Genomic DNA, 20,189 nt, shown 5'->3' with positions numbered 1-20,189 from the left:
AGTGTTCCTGCGGCGAGACCTGAAGGCTGAAGGGGAGGGGCCTCGAGCAGAGTGGGTGGGAGCATTCCGCTGAGATGAAGCAGCCAGGGAAAAGCCTCTAGGATGGCACACCCACATGTGACAAGAGAAACAGAAGGCTGGGATAGCGGACAGGCAGGAGGACATATCAGGGGAGGCCAGGGTTTGTGTCCTGGCTGCTCCGCTTCGGATCGAGCTCCTTGCTAACGCGCCCAGGGAAACAGCAGAAGATGGCTCTGCACACACGTGCTGGTGAGGATGTGGAAAAACTGGAATCCTGTGCACCACTGCGGGAATGTAAAATGATACAGCCACTCTGGAAAACACTATGGTACTCACTCAAACAATCAAACATAAAGCTCCCATATGACCCAGCAATTACATTTATAGGTATCTATCCCAAAGAACTGAAAGCAGGGTCCCAGAGTTGTTTGTACACCCACACTCATTCATGACAGCCAAAAGGAGAGGGAACCCACATGCATGTCAAGACGAGCAGGCGAACAAAATGTGCTGTATCCATGCAATGACATATCACACAGTTTTTCTCTTTTTTTGAAGATTTATTTATTTATTTATTTGAAAGGTAGAGTTACAGAGAGAGGGAGAGACAGAGATCTTCCATCTGCTGGTTTATTTTCCAAATAGCTACAATGGCTGGAGCTGGACAAGGCTGAAGCCAGGAGCTTCATGCAGGTCTCCCACATGGGTGACAGGGATCCAAGCACTTGGGCCATCTTCTGCTGCTTTCCCAGGTGCATTAGCAGGGAGCTGGCTAAGAAGATGAGAAGCTGGGACTTGAACTGGTGCCCCTACGGGATGCTGGCATTGCTGCTGCCCCACAACACCAGTCCCTGACTCAGTTTTAAAGAGGAGGCAAATTCAGACATGTGCTACAACTCGGATGAACCTTGAGGACATCATGCTCAATGAAATATACCAGTCACCAAAAGCCAAATATTGTATGATTTTACTTACACAAGGTATGCAGAGTCAAAGGCACAGAAACAGAGTAGAATTGGTGGCTGTCATGACAGAAGGCAATGGAAACCTGGAGTAGTGTTTTAATGGGTTCAGAGTTTCAGTCTGGCAAGATAACAAACCCTATAACCTAGCAGTGCAATATTCCTAATGCAACTGAACCCTACCCTTACAAATGGTTAAGACGGTAAGTTTTAGGTTATGTGTATTTTACCACAATTGATTAATACTTGCATCTAATCAGAAGTTTCCTCAAATGAGGCACACCGGCCTCTGGTGGGTGTGGTCTTGCCGTCACCGCCCCGGGTCAGCCCTCCTCCCACTTCTGAGAATCAGCAAGTCTTCCCTGCCTTCCGGAGCTTTATTCAGCTGGGGTTTCCTCACACTGCTCTTTCTGTTTCAGCAAAGAGTCTTTTTTTTTTTTTTTTTTTTTTTTAAAAGATTTACTTATTTATTTGAAAGAATTAGAGAGAGAGGGAGAAGGGTTTTCCATTCACTGGTTCACTCCCCAAATGGCTGCAATGGCTGGGGCTGGGCCAGGCCAAAGGCAGGGGCCCAGAGTGTCTTCAGGGTCTCCCACATGGATGTAGCGGCCCACGCACTTGGGCCATCCTCCACTGCTTTCCCAGGCTATTAACAGGGAGGTACATAGGAAATGGAGCAGCTGAGACTTGAACTAGCACCCACATGGATGCTAGCATCACAGGCGGCAGCTTTACCTGCTACACCACAGCGCCAGCCCCCAGCAGTTTTTAAGGCTGAAATCAAAGACACGCCTCTGAGATCTACTCATTTCTCCTGGTTCTCGCCAATATATTTAGTTTACTGAATTTAGGTTTGTTCTTTTATTATGAACCTCTTTTTTCTTAGCAAGTCCTAGGTAAAAACTTTACGAAGAATGGAAGAGAAAATTATTCTTCCTCCACTACAGGCAAACAAATGAAGACTTCACATTCCCTTCTGAACACTTCTCATTTCTACCTCAGACTGATAAACAACACGAGCTCACTCTACTTATTCACTGGCCAGTCTGGGGAACAGAATAAAGCATTCTGGTTAAAAGAAAAAAAGTGCTTTCACCATATTTCTCCTGGTTTCCAGACCACAATTCAATTAAGGTAACACACACACACACACAAAACCGAGAGAGTGAGATTAAACAAGTGTTTGCCAAAAATAATTCCAATGAATATAACCAAACCACAGTGTGCACCAGAAGTTGGAGGAGTATCAACACGGTTGGTGTCACTTCTTGAAATCAGCCAGTGATGCAAATGGACTCAGGAGTCTTAGGCCCTTACCTGCACAAGCGTGTCCAGCGTGAAGATGTGCTCCCCGCGGACATTGTAGAACTTGACCATGGCACTCTTCAGAAGGGGCCCATTGGGGAGCTCACCCAGCTGGGTCTGCCGCTCCATCCCAGCAACTGCCAGCAAGTCTCCCTGCGTGCACCACTGGGCCACCACCTCTGAAACCAGAGAGAAGATACCATCAGCTGCTGGCTGGGGGCTGCAGCCCCACCCGGTCCTAGATTTCCCTGGTGACAGCTACCTCATTATCAGTCATTAGATACATGTGGTTTTTTAATATGCATACACAAGTCCATGTGGAACAAGGGAGAAAGAGAAGAGAAAAACAATTAGCAAAATGTGTGATGACAAAAAACGGGAAAACAGTTTTAACAATGTTTTTAGTAAACGCAGCATGTGCCCAGTGAGGACCAAGGCAGCAGATCTGCATGCGGCCCAGCTGAAGCAGTACATGGCATCGCCGACCAAAGCCATCCCCCAGCTCCCAGGCTCCCTCCTGATTTTCTTCAGTGCTCAACGAAAGGGTAAGAAGAAAAACATTCTACCAAACCAGAAACCATCAAAAGTGCAGCTGTGAGGCTTTTACGTCCAGACAAGCATGAGATGAAAGAGGAGGAGCCTTTTTGGCTGACTTCCCGCCCAGAGGATGCACGGATTCACAACCCAACGGTTCTTCCTTAAACCAGTCGAGTCAGGGCAGGTGTCATGGAGCAGTGGATTGAGCTGCTGCAGCCTGATCCCAGATCGGAGTGGCTGGTTCGAGCCCCAGCTCCTCCACTTCAGATGTAGATTTCTGCTAGTGCACCAGGGAGGCAGCTGGTAATGGCCCAGGTACTTGGGCTCCTCCCACCTATGTGGGAGACCGAGATGGAAGTCCTGGCTCCTGGCTTTCACCTGCCCTGGCTCAGTCCTGGCTGTTGCAGCCATGAGGGGAGTGAACCAGCAGATGGAAGACCTCTCTCTGTGTCCTTCTGCCTTTCAAATATATAAACACATCTCTTTTTTAAGTAGAAGTCACAACAAAGAGTAAAGGTCCCAGATAAAGTGAATTAAGTTACTACTTAGCATATGATGAAGAGAAATCCCCCAAATTTTCAGCAGACTTTTTTCCAAGGTGGAACTTTCTCAGCAAAAACTGCAAAGTGACACCACCCCCTTCCCCTCTCCAGAACTCTTGTGCCTTCCCCAACATGAGAACCTCCAGTAAAAATCAGATGTGACAAGTGGTGCAGAACAGGGCTGCACACGGGACTAGGAATGACTTGGGAGTCTCAGTTCTGCTGCACCTGCCATGAATTAGAGTGGTGACAGAGAAGATCATGAGTCACCTCTCTTCACGGGAGATTCTCTGAGACAGTAACAGAGGAAGAACAAGTGGATCAGAGACCCTCTCGGCCTTCAAGGGGACAAACAGCAGATCTGACTGTAAGGAGACATGTGCCCAGGGCCGTGGCCTTCTTGGACAGCATTCTGACTCTCTTCTTAGTACTTACTGACACAGCTCATAAGACAATGTATAAAAATTAAGCTATAAAAACAAAATTTATTGCAAATTATACCACATGCAAGAACAAGTCCTTAAAATATTCTGATACCAGGGAAGAAAAGAGAAATTGCCTAAATGTAGCACCTACTGTCTTCTAGATGACAGTGGTTCAATGCTATCTAACCTGAAATTGGGAAGGCATAGTACAAAAAGCTCTCTCCAGGGCTGGCACTGTGGCATAGTGGGTGAAGCCACTGCCTGCAGTGCCGGGATCCCGTGTGGGCACCAGTTCAAGACCCGGCTGCTCCACTTCTGATTCAGGCCCCTGCTATAGCCTGGGAAAGCAGTGGAAGATGGCCCAGGGCCTTTGGCTCCTGCACTCACGTGGGAGACCTGGAAGAAGCTCCTGGTTTCAGATTGGCGCAGTTGCAGCCATTGTAGTCAACTGGGGAGTGAACCAGCAGATGGAAGACCTCTCTCTCTCTCTCTGTCTCTAACTCTGAATTTCTCTCCCCATGAAAGAAAAAAATAATTGAAGCCATTTTTAGATTAGACTGTGATTTCCAGTTAGACAGTGACTAGAATGCTAAATCTGTCTCATTTTTAGGATAAAATTAAAATATTTCATGCTTGGGAGGACCTCTGAAGTCACCTACAGTGTGTTCCTATTTCCTGTACTGCATGTGTGGTGGGAATCTGTGAGAAGTGCTGCTCCAATGCACTCCAGTTTGATAGATGTAAATACAAAATAATCCATTCAAGGAGTATTAAATAAAGGTCCCATAAGCAAGATGGTGAAAAAGTCACCCTGTCAAGAATAAAAGGTGACACAGTACTCCATAGTAATTCTATTACTTTCAGCACTGGTCAGACATTTGGTGAAGAATAAAATTCAGGCCTTCAAAACTAAAAGCAGGTTCTTAAGAAATTAATGAGGGGCCAGTGCCATGGCGCAGTGGGTTAAAGCCCTGGCCTGAGGCGCCTCATCCCACATGGGCGCCAGTTCTAGTCCCAGCTGCTACTCTTCTGATCCAGCTCTCTGCTATGGCCTAAGAAAGCTGTAGAAGATGGCTCAAGTGCTTGGGCCCTTGCACCCATGTGGGAGACCCAGGAGAAGCTCCTGGCTCTGGATCGGTGCAGCTCCAGCTATTGTGGCCATCTGGGGAGTGAACCATCGGATGGAAGACCTCTCTATCTCTTCCTCTCTCTCTAACTCTTTCAAATAAATAAAATAAATCTTTAAAAAAAAAAAGAAATTAATGAACTAGGGGCTGGTGCTGTGGTGTAACAGGTTAAGCCGCTGCATGCAGTGCTGGCACCCTTTATGGGCGTCGGTTCGAGTCCCGGTTGCTCCACTTCCAATCCAGCTCTCTGCTATGGCCTAGGAAAGCAGAAGATGGCCCAAGTCTTTGGGCCCCTGCACCTGTGTGGGAGACCCAGAAGAAGCTCCTGGCTTCGGATCAGCGCAGCTCTGGCTATTGTGTCCAACAGGGGAGTGAACCAGTGGATGGAAGACCTCTCTCTCTCTCCTTCTCTCTCTGTGTAACTCTGCCTTTCAAATAAATAAATCAATCTCAAAAAAAAAGAGAGAAATTAATGAACTTGTCTTAAAAAGCTGAAAATAGATTTAAAAAAAAAAAACCTTTTATTTGAGAGACAGAGAACACGGAAGCTCTCTCCTATCTGCTGATTTACTCCTTAAATGCCCACAATGGCTAAGGCTGAGGCTGGGCCAGAGCTCGCTTAAAGCCAAAGCCAGAACCTGGGAACTCACTCCAGGTTTCCCACGTGGGTGGCAGGAACCCAATTACACAGGCTGTCACCACTGCCTCCCAGGGCCTGCATTAGGAAGAAGTTAGAGCTGGGAGTTGAACCCAGGTACTCGGATGGGGTTGCAGGCCCACTCAAAAAATAGAATTTTTGAACCAAAAAAAAGCAGAGCTTGGATTACTAAATACATGAGAGAATTTATGATGGTCATCTCTATATTTTAGGGTCATAAAAGACAGGAAAAAATTTATAGCAAGGCACAAGGAATTTAAATTCATCAACATCATCAAAAGTATACTGACCTATCTCCTAATGGGACCTATTAGTGGTTAAAAAAAAGGATATGCACATAGCTCACGTCTCTCAGGGGTTCACTAGATACATAATTCCTTAAACTCACATTTGAAACAGCACCATGTGATCCTCGGAACACGGAGCAGTTTGTTTCTCTCAGTGAGTAGGTGCTAGGGCAGGGCCGCAGGCAGGTGTGACGGCTGCTGCCAACCCACGGCTCAGTACAGGGACTTGACTCTGTCTCCCTGCGAGTCCTGAGCAATCCAGACAGAAGCAGCAGGTCACAGCAATGACTCTAGGGGGACGGCCAGCTTTGAAAGAGATCTGGCTTGTCACTCAGCTCTGCACTCACGTTGCACTAGGTCCTCTTTAACATCAAGGACCAGAGGCAGCGGAGGAAACTGAGTTTTAGGATCTTTTCATACTGCACCACTCAAGCCTGAAGAGACAGACTGTTTTCCCGAAGAACGCACAGGGTCACCACATCAGCAGTACCCTCAGATGGCAGCTCTCAGGCCCCTGCCAACACCTGCGGCCACTGCTTCCCCTCGAGCACGCACTTCATAGCATCTGTCAGGAAGACGTCAGCCCCTGCCTGCTGCCTTCCCGTCACTGATCAGAACCTGCAGCCTTTCACGGTAGCTGTGCTGCACAGTGGTCAGCTCCTCAGTGAGCCTGCCAGACTCTCGCATCACAGGGCTTCTGTGGAAACGATGCCCGTGTGCCATCTGCTGCCTCCGGAGTGGCGGGTGCTGCAGTGTGTTTGCTGTGCAGATGCAAACACACTGGCCCATCTGAGATCATTCATGCCACAAGGAAAGAGGAGGCCAAGACACACACGGCATCAGGAAATGCTCTGTGAGACAAGACGCGGTACTGACAAGCAGATCAGCAGGAGGGCTAAGGAGGGACCCTCAAACACACTCCATCAGGCCCAGACAAGGTCACCGCAGAGCAGAGCCATCGCTAGGCACTGGATGTCCAACACCCGCCAGGAAGGCAAATGTGTCCGGGCTGGGTCTGTACCTTTCAGCCCTGAGCGGATGACAGTAGGAGACAAGTCGTCGTAGCTGTTCATCAGGCTGATGTCTCCCGAGCTGAAGCTGACAGTGAGTAGAGGCTTGATGTTCTGCACTGGGATGGGGTACGCTGCGGGGCCGTCTGCAGAAACAAACACAAGTGCCGTGTGAAAAGGAGGCGGCCAGCACCCACTCAGGCCCGGTTCCAACAGCGCAACCTCACGTGGTCCCTTCAACGGTGCCTGATAAAGCAGCTCCGAATCTAGACTGGACCTGGCCAAATCAGGCAAGCAGCCTCCACCCTTCAGCAAGGGCGCTAACAGAGAACCCCACAATGAGCAGCACAATGGGAGACACACAGCCCAAGGCAGCTGCAGGTGGCGGCTTTGTGTGAGAAGTTAGGAACTGCGTCTTCACACGTTTTGTGTTTCTAATGATGTACAATACATGAAAATTATTTTAATGTCATATAAAATACAAGGGTCACGGGAAGAGGGACCAAAACCATTTTCTTCATTCTGATCCAACCTGCAGAGAAAAGGTGTTTTTCAGTAGTAAATGCTCCTCTGTGGACTGCTGGAGAAAGGCGCATTCCTTCCTTGTCACATTCCCCCTGCACAAACCTTAGCCGCGGCTGAGGCTGGGCAGGGCTCACAAAGCATTGTGTGCCATGGTCACGGATGCAGCACAGTGAAAGGAAAACCCTGCTTGCCAAGTCCTAGTGCTCGCCCAGATGTCAGGGAAGCGGCCGTGGAGAACCACAGATCGGCTCTTCCACGTACAGTCTGGAACAGCCGGTGCCTCCTCCATGCCTGGGAGCCTGGGCTCTCGCAGAGGCGGCAGGAGTCCTCACAGCCACCAGGGTGGGCCTGCCTGACACTTGCCTACACAGGAACCCCAGGATTGTTCTCCACTGCTTCACGGTCAAGTCCTGTTCTGTACTTAGCTCCGTGCTCAAGTCCCCTAGGCCATCAAAAAAGGATCCATTACATCTGAAGGGGAGAGGCCTACTATCCTCTAACCTGCCCTAGTGCTTCCGAGAAGGGGATGGAGCTCTGTCCCAAGACCTACTCGAGACCTGCTTTATAAATGTGGCCTCTAGACCTTTCTCCTCCAGTGACAGATGGGGAGGAGTCCATTCGGACTCCACTCACCTAAAAGGACCTCTCTGTTACAGTCCACCGAGTCTGTGCTATGCAGGCATGGACCTCATTAGCACCAGGCTGTAGAAACATGGCCAGAATCTCCCCGAGCCTAGCACCCTACTGGGGAGGGTCGATTTCCTCCCAGGTGGATTTATGGTGGCAGTAATGCTCCCTCCCAAGACCCACTGCTTCTGAAGCACCAATCAGTTTTCCTCATGGTGAGCAACACTTTCTACACACATACACACACACACACACACACGTCCCCGGAAGTGCAAACACCCTGTCTCTGTAACAGAAGGGAATCTCAATGGAGGCAGCCGCTGCTGGGGTAGAGCATTCTTACTTTTCCCCGGACTCGCCCTTCCTAAGACTACATGCACCACGGCAGCAGGAGCAGGAGGCACCTCCAGTGGAGGGCCGGTCTCTGTTAGGGCCGCGCAGCAGCGCGAGCACAGCTGTGCTGGCCACAGACAGAAGCCTGCTGCAGCGTGACCACTTCTGATCAGGAGCCAGTCCCTTCCACCAGCCCATAATATATTTTTCTTCCTCAACTCTGGTAACGGTGGCATCAATGCCAAAGGTTCCTTCCCTTTTCTTTTTGTTTCCTACTCGTCTCTGGACAAAACATGCTGGGTGAGGAAGAGAACAAGAGCATCTAACAGCGCAGGGGGCGCGGTGCTTCTGAAATGAGAAGGGGGGAGTCTGCCAGAAATCAGGAGGGCAGACGGGGGCGTGGAGGGGCAGCCAAGGTGCCAGCCTTCACCGCAGAACTGAACATTTCCTCAGGCAACGAACGTGACCTGCTTTAATCCCATTCGGGACGAGGCTACCCTGCCTGGTGAGTTACACCGTACAGACTTTTCTTGCAGCTCACTGTATTCTCCCCGGGGTCACAGGAAGAGCCCTAGGCCTGCTGGGTATCCAGCAAAGCCTGAGGCAGTGGAGCAGAGCTGGCGTCGGTAGTGACCTGGGGAGGGCGGCAGAAGCGGCGGCCACATGAACAGAGAGAGGCCAGCGGCCTGCAGTTCAGCACCAGGACTCTTCCCGGCGAGGCAGGCCTTCCTGCTGCCTTCTTTGAACATCTGATTCTCTGGCCCCTCTGCTCAGTGACAAGGAACGGGAGGGCCAAGGAGCCAGCTACCTTGGGGCGGCGAGTAGTCGTCTGAGTCCGTGTCGCTCTCGCTGCTGTCTTCCACCAGGAAGATGGGGTAGTTCCAGGACATGCTGAGTATGCCATCTGACTCGTGCAGGAGGACGTGGGCCAGCATCCTGCCGTGGCAGTCCATGACGATCACCTGCCCATCGGCTGTGCCAAACAGCACCTGCAACCGAGAGCAGACCCTTGACCAAGTGCGAGTGAGAGCCGGGCTCCCAGTGACGCCACTTGGCGGTGGCAGGACAGAACAGACTTAGACCTCAGGATGGAAAGCAGCCAAGGAGCTGAGGGTGACACCCAACACCCAACAGCAGGAACAGCTGGCTGCCGCGGCACACGCTGCAGACCTCCAGGAAATGTGACCGACAGCAGGAAGGACACGGTACGCTGCTGGACCGTCCCAGACAAGCGCGGGAAACCACGGCTTCACCTTCTGAGGCGAGAGGAAAGGGACTCAGAGAGAAAACGTTTACTTTTCTGGAAAATGAAGAAACAACAGATTCATTGCTATGGCTTTCTAAAATTTAAACGCACACGTTTCTGTTCGCCAAAGTGAGTGCACTCGACTACATACAAATGTTACTTGATCCTACTCGGAAACGCGGACGGTCCTGCAATAGTCCTACTGTAATGTTAAGGGTCTCATGGGTTAGTCCATTGGGAATAGCAGCAGCCAATAATTAAGTAATGACATACTAAAAACATGACTGCATCCCTGCCAAGCAAAGTGCTCAAAGTTTTACATACTTAACTATCAAAATAATAGGTGCTAGTAGCTAGTACTGCTGGGTGAAACTCGGAGGAAACAGGTACTGGCACCGCTGGTGTGGCCCTCAGCGGACTTAGGTACCGGCACCGCCGCTGTGGCCCTCAGTGGAGTCAGGTACCGGCACTGCTGCTGTGGCCCGCAGCAGAGTCAGGTACCGGCACCGCCGCTGTGGCCCTCAGCGGAGTCAGGCACCGCTGCTGTGGCCCTCAGCGGAGTTAGGTACCAGCACTGCTGCTGTGGCCCTCAGCGGAGTGAGATACCGGCACCGCTGCTGTGGTCCTCAGCGGAGTGAGGTACCGGCACCGCTGCTGTGGCCCTCAATGAGTTTAAACCAGGCTGGCTTCCTGAAGCTTACGCAGAGGGAGAGTTACTTCAGGCTGTCTTAGTCCTTGCTTCTCTTTGATTTTGAGATTTTGATGTGAAGCTCCTTGCGGGTAGACTATGCAGAGCTCTATCCCTGGTACACAGAGGGCACTCAATGAGTGGTTATTGCTGAAGGAATGAACTAAAGTCAGTCACAATCAAAAGGCAATCTTGGGCCATAAATGTTGATGCCTGGGACAGATCACATGTAGACAAACATGTGTTTCACTTAGGTTGGAAAAAGGTTCATAGAATCTACAGAGCTATTTTAAGAGTAATCAGTTATACATCAAATATTCCTTTAACCATGATCTACTTCGTAATCAATGAACGATACGAAAAGACTGAACCAGTTTCCCTCCAGAGGCAGTGACAGATTCATTAGTGTACGCTGGTGAAAGGAGAAACAGACCAAACTACCAAGGACCCCGTGAGATTCATCTAAGTGAAAGCTGAAATTTTGGCTGTCAACAGAAAAAAAATAAATAAATAAAACGCTGGCCAGCACATCTACAAACCCCCCATGTGACACAGGCACAGGGATGAGAGCCGGGGCGTGGGTCCAGCCTGCCGAAGCCCTGCAAGAGAGAGGTGTTTAACGTGCTTGCGTTGGTGAGCAGTTCCCCATGCTGCTAACTACAGAGCGTGACTTGGGAAAGCTCTGACCAAGAGGCACAAATTCCATCTTTCAGATGAAGACGGCATGTGGGAGTCCCGAGGTGATGCTGCTGCGCTCGGAACCAGGCTTTTCCTCTCCCTGGCCACATGCTCACTGGAAAGCAGCCACTGGCTCATTTCTCACGATTTTCTATGTGGTTATTTAAATTTCTGATTCCTTTGTTAGACTACAAGCTTTGAGGGCACAGACTGTTCTCGACTAAATGTTTACTTGCACCCCAAATTCACATGCTGATGGTGTTTGGAAGCGAGGTGTCTGGGAACTGATTCGGTTCCCATGAGGTCACGAGGGCAGGCCCTCCTGGATGGGATTAGTGCCCTGGTAAGAGGAGGGTGAGACCTAAGCTTGTACTCTCTGTCCCCATAAGCAGTGAGGAACGGCCATGGGAGCCACCTGCAGGCCAAGGAGGAGCCTCCCAGGAACTGAACTGGCCAGCCCTTAACCTTGGACTGCCAGCCTCCAGAACTGTAGACATCGTCTGATGTTCCAGCCACCCCATCTGTGATGTTTTGTCACGGCAGCCCGAGTTGAGACCCAAACCCTATAAGCTCACTAGTTTCTCCCCGGAACCTGTCACTGTGTCTGACACACAGCAGGAAGTGCTTGAGGAGGGAAGGCAGAGGGAGGATGGGAGGAAGGACATGTCTCTGCAGAGAGCTGTCATCATGTACCATGCACATTTTTCAGAATGAAGAGATAAGACAAAGGAGCAGACATACAATTCCTGAACAAAGAACTGGTGCTATAATGAGTTATCAGCATTCAGCATCACATTAGAGCAACACAGAAGAGCAAATCAGCCCCCAAACCCCACCATCAACCCTTTCAGCTCTAGCTCCTGGGGAAGACTAAGCCACCATAGAGGTGGATAAAAGGGGAAGGAGGCACTAACACACTGTTAAGCTATGATGGAGAGGTCACTCGCATTTGGAACAAGTACATCAGAGACGACTGAAGAACGCTGATAAAACAGATCAGATTGTAAAAAATCTTCACCATTACAAGTTCTTTCCATGCTTAATCACTTCCAAGGAGATAAGGCCATGTGAGCAAGGCCTTCAGCAGAACAAGACAGAGTCTGACGATACCGAATACACGCCTGACAAGGACATCCGTCTGCTGCTTCTGCTCCCAATCGTGGCCAAGTAACAAACGTTCCACACGGGCTCCTTCTCAGGCACGGGTTCCCTGCAAGGCTTCTTCCTGTCCTGCTCCTCAGGGCTGGCCCCAGGCCCGCTTCTCTCAAGGAGATCAGACGCACAGACGGCCTCAGGAACCCATCACAGCTGACTCACCGCCAGGCTCCCTCCTGAGCCCCAGACTCACACACACCAACTGGCTACCCACCATCTCCCCCACAGGCCCTTCCAAGTCCACAGTCCACAGTCAGACGCCGGCTGCATCCTTCCCCCAAGAAACACAGACAACCAGGTTCTTCCAGCAAAGACGGCGTGTGTTTCATCTCCAGCGCCCAGCACTGCATCATGTACATTACAGGTGCTCAGATGTCGCCAGAGGCTTGCAGGACCCACCACAAAGGATCACACGGTCCTCACTGTGCCATGAGCCTGGTTTCCGGTAAACCACAGTGACTCAAGCACAGGTCTGCACCTGAGGGTCTCAAATGGTGTCCATGAGTGGTTGCTCAGTGATGTTAATAAACGAATGCCTCATCTTTGGTCTTTCCCCAAGTTTTCCTACAAAATGAAGGAGCAACTTTTTCTTTCTAAGATTTATTTATTTGAAAGGTAGAGAGAGACAGAGAGACAGACAGAGTATATCTTTCATCTACTGGTTCATTCCCTAAATGGCCACAATGGCAGGGCTGGACCAGGCCGAAGCCAGGAGCCTGGAACTCCATCTGGGTCTCCCCCATGGGTGGCAAGGGCCCAAGTACTTGGGCCATCTTCTGCTATTCTCCCTGGTGCCTTAGCAGGGAGCTGGATGGGAAGTGGAGTAGCTGGAACTTGAACCGGCACTCATATGGGATGTGGGCACTGCAGGTGGTAGCTTAACCTACTATGCCAAAACACCAGCCCCTAGGAACCACCACTTTCTTTTCTTCTTTAAACCAGACACCAATGCTTACAAAACTGGCACTCAACACTTTCAACAATGGAGTACACGTGTTTCATAGGTTTCACTGCTATTTCCTCTGGTGGGCTGCAGGCTTCACTCAAGAGCAGTGACAAAGCTCCCTGCGTCATGTGTGCATCGGGATCACAGACCTGGGAGTCGGACCAGTCTAACGACGCTCCGTGGGTTCAGTTCACATTCCAGCCTTGAGTACATTTACTGCAGGGTTTTTTTTTTGTTTTTTTTTTAAGATTTATTTATTTGAAAGTCAAAGTGAGAGAGAGAGAGAAGGAGGGAGGGAGGGATCTTCCATCTGGTGGTTCACTCCCCACATGGCCACAACATCTGGGGTTGGGCCAGGCCAAAGCCAGGAGCCATGGTGCTTCTCCCAGGACTTCCACATGGGTGGCTGGGGCCCAAACACTTGGGTCATCTTCTGCTGCTTTTTCCAGGCCATTAGCAGGGAGCTGGAATGCAAGCAGCTGGGAAATGAATTGGCACCCATTTGGGACGCCAGCATCTCAGGTGGTGGCTTTACCCACTAAGCCACACTGCCCCTGAAAGGTGTTTTTTCTTAATAACAATGCAATCATGGTATCCATATATAACCCCATAACTTCACTGTATTCCATTCTAAACTATCTTTAGGTGCAATTATTTTTAAATAAAAACAATTTTTTTTTTTTTTTTTTACCAGAAGCTTAAAATGAACCAAGCTACAGACAAAAAGGCATCTGAAGAGGATACAAAATCATTCAACGGGCTGCTGTTTTGAAAGCAACAGTATCTCAGCCCTACCTTTACCTCTGGGTACCAGGAATCTATATTCTTGGAAAAAATATGTTGGGAAATTTCAATTTCAAAAATACATGCTTCCATAAATGTTAACCTCTGGGGCAAACATCTGTACAGGCCTGGAGGACGGGGCAGTGGAAGAGCAGCCACCACGTCCCTTTCCAACCTCAGAAGCAATTGTTCCTGTTCTGAAACACTAAAGTGAGAAACAAACAACCAGACACTAGTAAGGACCTCCCTGTCGGGTTCTGGAACCTGGCCTTCAAACATGCTTCCAGGGCCGGTCTGAACGTGGCGCACCTCAGGGACCAGGCACTGAAACAGGACGCTTGTAAATGATACAACTGCTCAACTACAGAATACTTCCTGTGAGTTATTTGTTTTGCTTTTTTTAAATGAGGGATAAAATGTAATTTCACAGCTGACTGTAACAGTCACATCTAAATCTGTATCTTTGGGCTAAATGTGTAATTTTGAAATTATTTCATCTCTTTGTTATAGAAAAGATCACTTACAAAGTAACCCATAAAAATGAGAGACTGTCCTGTGTTTACAGATCTTCTGAGAAGGAGAAGTCTAACTGCCGCAGGCCTTGGACTTAATGTTAAATAAGTCCCATGACTAGAATTTCCTTCCCCAAATCTTTCAGGCTCCATTTTGAAGTTCATTCACCTAAGACACGCCCACACAGCAATTTCTGTGGGTGGAAGACGACAGGCTGAGCACAAGACAATAAGAGTGCCTTTAACTAACCAATCTCCAGAAAGATACAGAAGTAACTGGAAACACGTCACCCCTCAGGGGTAGAGCTGGCTGGCTAGAGGACAGTGGAGGGGTCTTTTATCATGAAAAATACACTTACGTAGGCTCTGAATGTAGAACAGAGACACATTCAGGAACAGAGTCCCACATCAGGTCTTTGACGTAAGGCCCAAATGCCCAGGGAGCCCATACATCAAAAGGTCTAAGGGATGAATGCCCACTTTTGGTGTGGGTGGGAGGGCCTGAGAGCACGCTCACCTGTCTGTCCCGTCTGTCATCTGTCGTAGACAGTCCGTGCCTGTTGGGAATGGTATTTTGTTTCCAAAAGTCAGAACTGGGGGGTCACCTGGTGGGTGGTCTGGTCCTATTTTCACTCCTTACTTGGATCATTCTGCCTCCCTCAAAGTCAAGTTTCGCCTGCCTACTCTAAAATCCTTTTCTGGGCTGGCACGGTGGCTCCACCTGTGGCGCCAGCATCCCATATGGTCGCCGGGTTCTAGTCCCAGTTGCTCCTCTTCCAGTCCAGTTCTCTGCTGTGGCCCGGGAGGGCAGTGGAGGATGGCCCAAGTGCTTGGGCCCTGTACCTGCATGGGAGACCAGGAGGAAGCACCTGGTTCCTGGCTTCAGATCGGAGAAGCCACCATTTGGGATGTCATTCTGCTTCTGAGTCAGCTTCCTGCTAATGTTCCTGGGAGGCAGCTGTGACGGCCCAAGTGCTTGGTTCCTGCCGCCCACAGGGGAGACCAGGACGGAGTTCCAGGCTCCTGGCCAAGTGTTGCAGGCACTTGGGAAGTGACCAGTGAAGAGAAGATCTCTCTCTCTGTCGTTCTGCCTTTCAAATAAATAGAAATAAATAAAAAGCAAGACAACCAAACTAATTTTTAAAGAATGAACCAGAGGTCTATCATAAAATAACTACTTGTGGCATTTTGATTTCTTTCCTTCTATTTCTTTTTCCTGTATGGATGGATCTCTTCAGTTGTTTCACAGTGTGGCAACATACCACATGCAACATTTTGTACACTTTTTTTTTTTTACAACATCATAAGACTTCTTTCATATTCTACATCATCTTCAGATCATAGTCTATAACTTACTGAACACTATATAATTTTAAGAGGTTATACCACAGTTTACTTAACCTTCTATTTATAAAGAAGTAGGTTGTTGACTATTTATACTATCATATAGAAAGCTTTAATGACTAAAACTCTTCCTTCCTCTACTTTGTTTCTTTTGGCTGGCACCTAAGAGTGTGCTACAGGGCCGGCGCTGTGACACAGTAGGCTAAGCCTCTGCCTGCTGCGCCAGCATCCCATATGGGCCCCGGTTCATGTCTCAGCTGCTCCTCTTCCGATCCAGCTCTCTGCTATGGCCTGGGAAAGCAGTAGAAGATGGCCCAAGTGCTTGGGCCCCTACACCCACGTGGGAAATCGGGAAAAAGCTCCTGGCTCCTGGCTTTGGATCACCCATCTCCACTGTTGAGGTCATTTGGGGAGTGAACCAGCAGATGGAGGATCTTTCTCTCTGTCTCTCCTTCTCTCTGACTCTACCTCTCAAACAAATACACAAAATATTTTTTAAAAAAGCCTACTATCAGGACAAAAGGGGTAACAATGTCTAAGACTTTTGATGTACTCAGCCAAATCACTCCCACAAAGCTCTACTGAATACACTGTTAGCAACAATAAATCAGAATGCTGATTTGTATTTCATAATCAATAAAGTCATCAGTATTACTTTTGTTAATGTGAAAAATATTCCTTCAGCCTTGCATTTCCCTTGATTATTATTGCCAGGTAAACTCTGTCTTTAGTTAATTACTTATTTATATTCATTACTCATTTACTGGTTGGTTATTTACATGGATTTAAAATAAATTTGTATAAACATTTTATATAATTAAAATGCTAATTCAATGGTAACAACACTGGTGGAAAATATTACTTCTCTAATCTGTGGTTCATTTAAACTTCTTGTTTAACTTTTATCTGGACACTTTCATTGCTCTTCTCCTCTGTGATTCTTTAAGATGCTTTCATGCCGCCCCCTGCTCCCACCTCCTCCTCCCTTCTCAGCGCCTCTGCTTTCAAGGTTACTCACCCATCCCAGAGGCATTACCTGTTGGTCGTCGGGAGTCCAAATGCCACACGTGATCTGACTTTCCAAGTTGATCTCAGATGACCAGTGTCTTTGTCCACTGACAGAACCGACCAGGACAAACCCATCGCGATACGATATAAGTGCTTGAGTGCCATCATGGCTCCACGTGAAGTCACTCACCTTTGAGACAGAGAAGAGAGGCCAGTTTGAAAGGGAAACCACTTTTATTGAAGCTTACATAAACTCACTATCCTAGCACTGAGCCTACAATTAAGATGGCCTTAGGAAAACAGTATGTAGGGCAGACCTTTGGTGCAGCAGTTAAGCTCCTACTTGGAACACCCAGCATCCCATTTCGGAGTACTGAGGCTCCAGGCCCAGATCTGCTCCCAATTTCAGCTTCCTGGGATGCAGCAGGTGATGGTTCAAATAGTTGGGCCCCTGTTACCCACATAGGAGACCTGTATCAAATTCTTAGCTCCCAGCTTTGGCCCAGACCGGCCCTGGCTATTGTTGGCATTTGGGGACTGAACTAGCAGATGGGAGACCTGTTTGTCTACCTTTCTAATGAATAAATACATATTTTGAAAATGTGAATAATTTGAAAGACACTTGAAAAGCCATGACAAACATGACTGAAATGAAATACAGCGCATGGAGCAGCACTGTTCTACATGCTCTGCGAACGTGAATTCATTACGGCTCATATCAAGTTTGCTGCACTGACTGTTACATTCATGAAACAGTTCCCCAAGGTACGTGATGCTGTTTTGATCACATTTTGCCCCCAGCAGAACTTATTTCCAAATCAGAGTCAGCCCCTCAAACTCTGCTGCTGATCTATCAACTAAGTTTATTACTGCTGTCACTTCAGCCCTGTTCTCGGCACCCTCCTTAGGAGCAGTCGCCGTCTCAGGAAACCTCCTTTGCTCATCCATAAGAAGCAACTCCTCATCTGTTACAGGTGTGCCGAGACGACGTCAGTTCAGCGCATCATCAGGCTCCACTTTCCATTCTCTCATTCCTCCCACCACATCTGCAGTTACTCTTGCCACTGAAGTCGTGAGCCCCTCAAAGTTACCCACCATGGTTGGGTGGCAGGGACCCCAGGACCTGGGCCATCATCTGCTGCCTCCCAGGCTGTCATTCCCAAGAAGCTGGATTGAAACAGAGACAGGCGTGAACTGGGGCACTGTGGAATGGGATGCCGGAGTCCCAAGTGGTGACTTAACCTGCTGTGCCACAATGCCTGCCTGGTGTTATTTCAACCTCCTCCATGGAATGTGCTTAATGGCATCTAGACTGGCGAATCCTTTCCAGAAGGTTTTCAATGTTCTTTGCTCAGATCCATCAGAGCTATCATTATCTCAAGCAGCTATAATATATTGCTTAAATAACAAGACCTTGAAGAAGAAATGATTCCTTGATCCATGGGCCGCAGAAGAGATGTTGTGTTAGCAGGCACAAAAACAACATTAATCTTGCACATCTCTCTATCAGCGCTTGGTGATCAGGTGCATGGCGAGTGAGAAGCAAAGAATCTTGGATTCTGAGCCGCAGTTCTCAACAGTAAACGTAGTAAACACCTTCGTAAACACACTGCTGTCATTCCTTGTGCCGTCTATGGAGGAGAGGCAGAGCCCTAGGATTTCACCCGTCCTCTGCTGGGCAGCGTCGTCCCTCTGCAGCTCTGGGAGTTCCGCGTGGCATCTTCTTTGCAGAAGGCTGTGTCCCCTACATTGGAAATCTGCTCTGTGTGGTAACTGCCTCCACCAATGATCCCACCTAGGCCTTCGCGGTAACTTGCTGCAGCTGCCGTCAGCGCCTGCTGTCTCACCTTCTCTTTTGTGGCATACAGACGGGCTGTCTCCTCACGTCTCATGACCCAACCTCTGCTAGCTTCAAACTTCTCTTCTGCAGCCTCCTCACCTCTCTCACAAGAGAGCTAGGGCTGTGAACATTGTTAGGGCTTGGCTCTGGCTTAGGTTTTGTCTTAGGGAATACTGTGGCTGGTATGATCTTCTACACAGACCACCAAAACTTTCTCCATATCAGCAATGTGCTTTCTTACCGTTTGGCATGCTTCTTGGAGTTCCTTCACAAACCTCTTCACAAATCCACAACTTGATTAACTGCACTAAGAGGGTTCTGGGAGGGCCTCTCTCACCTTTTTCTTTTTCTTTTTTTTTTTTTTTTTACAGGCAGAGTTAGACAGAGAGAGAGAGAGAGAGAGAGAGAGAGAGAGAGAGAGAGGTCTTCCTTCCATTGGTTTACCCCTCAAATGGCTGCTACAGCCAGCGTGCTGCACTGATCCGAAGGCAGGAGCCAGGTGCTTCTCCTGGTCTCCCACGTGAGGGCAGGGCCCAAGCACTTGGGCCATCCTCCACTGCACTCCCGGGCCACAGCAGAGCTGGACTGGAAGAGGAACAACTGGGACTAGAACCCGGGGTGCCGGCGCTGCAGGCAGAGGATTAGCCTAGTGAGCCATGGCACTGGCCTCCCACCTTTCTAAATGCCTTGTGCACTAAATGCGATCATTTCTAGCTTTTGATTTAAAGTGAGAAACAAATAACTCTTCCTTTTATATGAACACTCAGAGGCCACTGAGGGTATACTAGCTGGCCTACTTTTAATATTATTGTGTTTCAGGGAACACAGGGGTCTGAGGAATGGGAGAGAGACAGGGAACAGCAGGTCGGTGGAGCGCAGGAACACATACATTAACATGTTGTCTCACGTGGGTGTGGTTCATGACCCCTCAAAATGAACTAAAAATGGTAACATCAAAGATCTCTGAGCACAGGCACCTAACAGATACGAAAGTACTGAGTCTCAAGTAGCGCAATAATTACCAAAATCTGGCACTCAGAATGAGCACACACTGGCACGCTTTCAGAGCTCACCAGACACAAACTTCCAGTCTGGAGAAAACACACTACATGTGAAGGACAGCAGAGGGACGGGCAGCGATACACGGGCTACATATCCCTCTCATACCAGGTCACACCTTACAGATTCTGATGCTGAACATTCTCACCACCAGAGCTGGGACTGCATACGTATCCATTAGATGTAATCTTCAACACATGAGCTATTTAGTGATACATTTAAAAAGCTCCAAGTATGCTGGAATTTCTTCCATTCATCTTTTTGCTATTAACTTATAGCCCAGTTGTTCTGTGTTCAAACATCATGGCCTGTAAGACAGTCACCACCAGAAATCTACTGAGGTTTTCATTCATGCCCTCAATAGGCACTGGCAGGCTCTGGGCTATAGGACGGCTCTAGCCTGTCACCGATTTCTGTGTTGCCCACAAAAGCGTGTTTCCAAATGGCTGGAGAAAGGAAGAATGCTTTATTATTTTTGAAATTATATAAAATTCAAATTTTAGTGCCTACAATTTTCAATTTTGTACCAATTTTTTTGGAATTTATTTTCCTTCCTGTTATATAATACACA

The 20,189-nt window shown here is 48.6% G+C and overlaps 1 protein-coding gene across 1 annotated transcript in view; it reads right to left on the bottom strand.

The window, feature by feature from the left end:
* TULP4 (TUB like protein 4) overlaps positions 1 to 20,189 on the bottom strand; it is a 252,394-nt gene that overhangs the window by 36,526 nt on the left and 195,679 nt on the right. Inside the window, exons 4-7 of the mRNA XM_062186989.1 lie at positions 16,748 to 16,909; positions 9,168 to 9,348; positions 6,886 to 7,020; positions 2,301 to 2,467 (exon numbers count right to left, since the gene is read on the bottom strand). Of these exons, the coding sequence (XP_062042973.1) occupies positions 2,301 to 2,467; positions 6,886 to 7,020; positions 9,168 to 9,348; positions 16,748 to 16,909 (645 nt within the window). The remainder of the gene's footprint in view (positions 1 to 2,300; positions 2,468 to 6,885; positions 7,021 to 9,167; positions 9,349 to 16,747; positions 16,910 to 20,189) is intronic.

This window comes from Lepus europaeus, chromosome 3 (genome assembly GCF_033115175.1).
Source record: "Lepus europaeus isolate LE1 chromosome 3, mLepTim1.pri, whole genome shotgun sequence".
NCBI classification, from domain to species: domain Eukaryota; kingdom Metazoa; phylum Chordata; class Mammalia; order Lagomorpha; family Leporidae; genus Lepus; species Lepus europaeus.
This window is presented reverse-complemented; position numbering and strand designations above follow the sequence as displayed.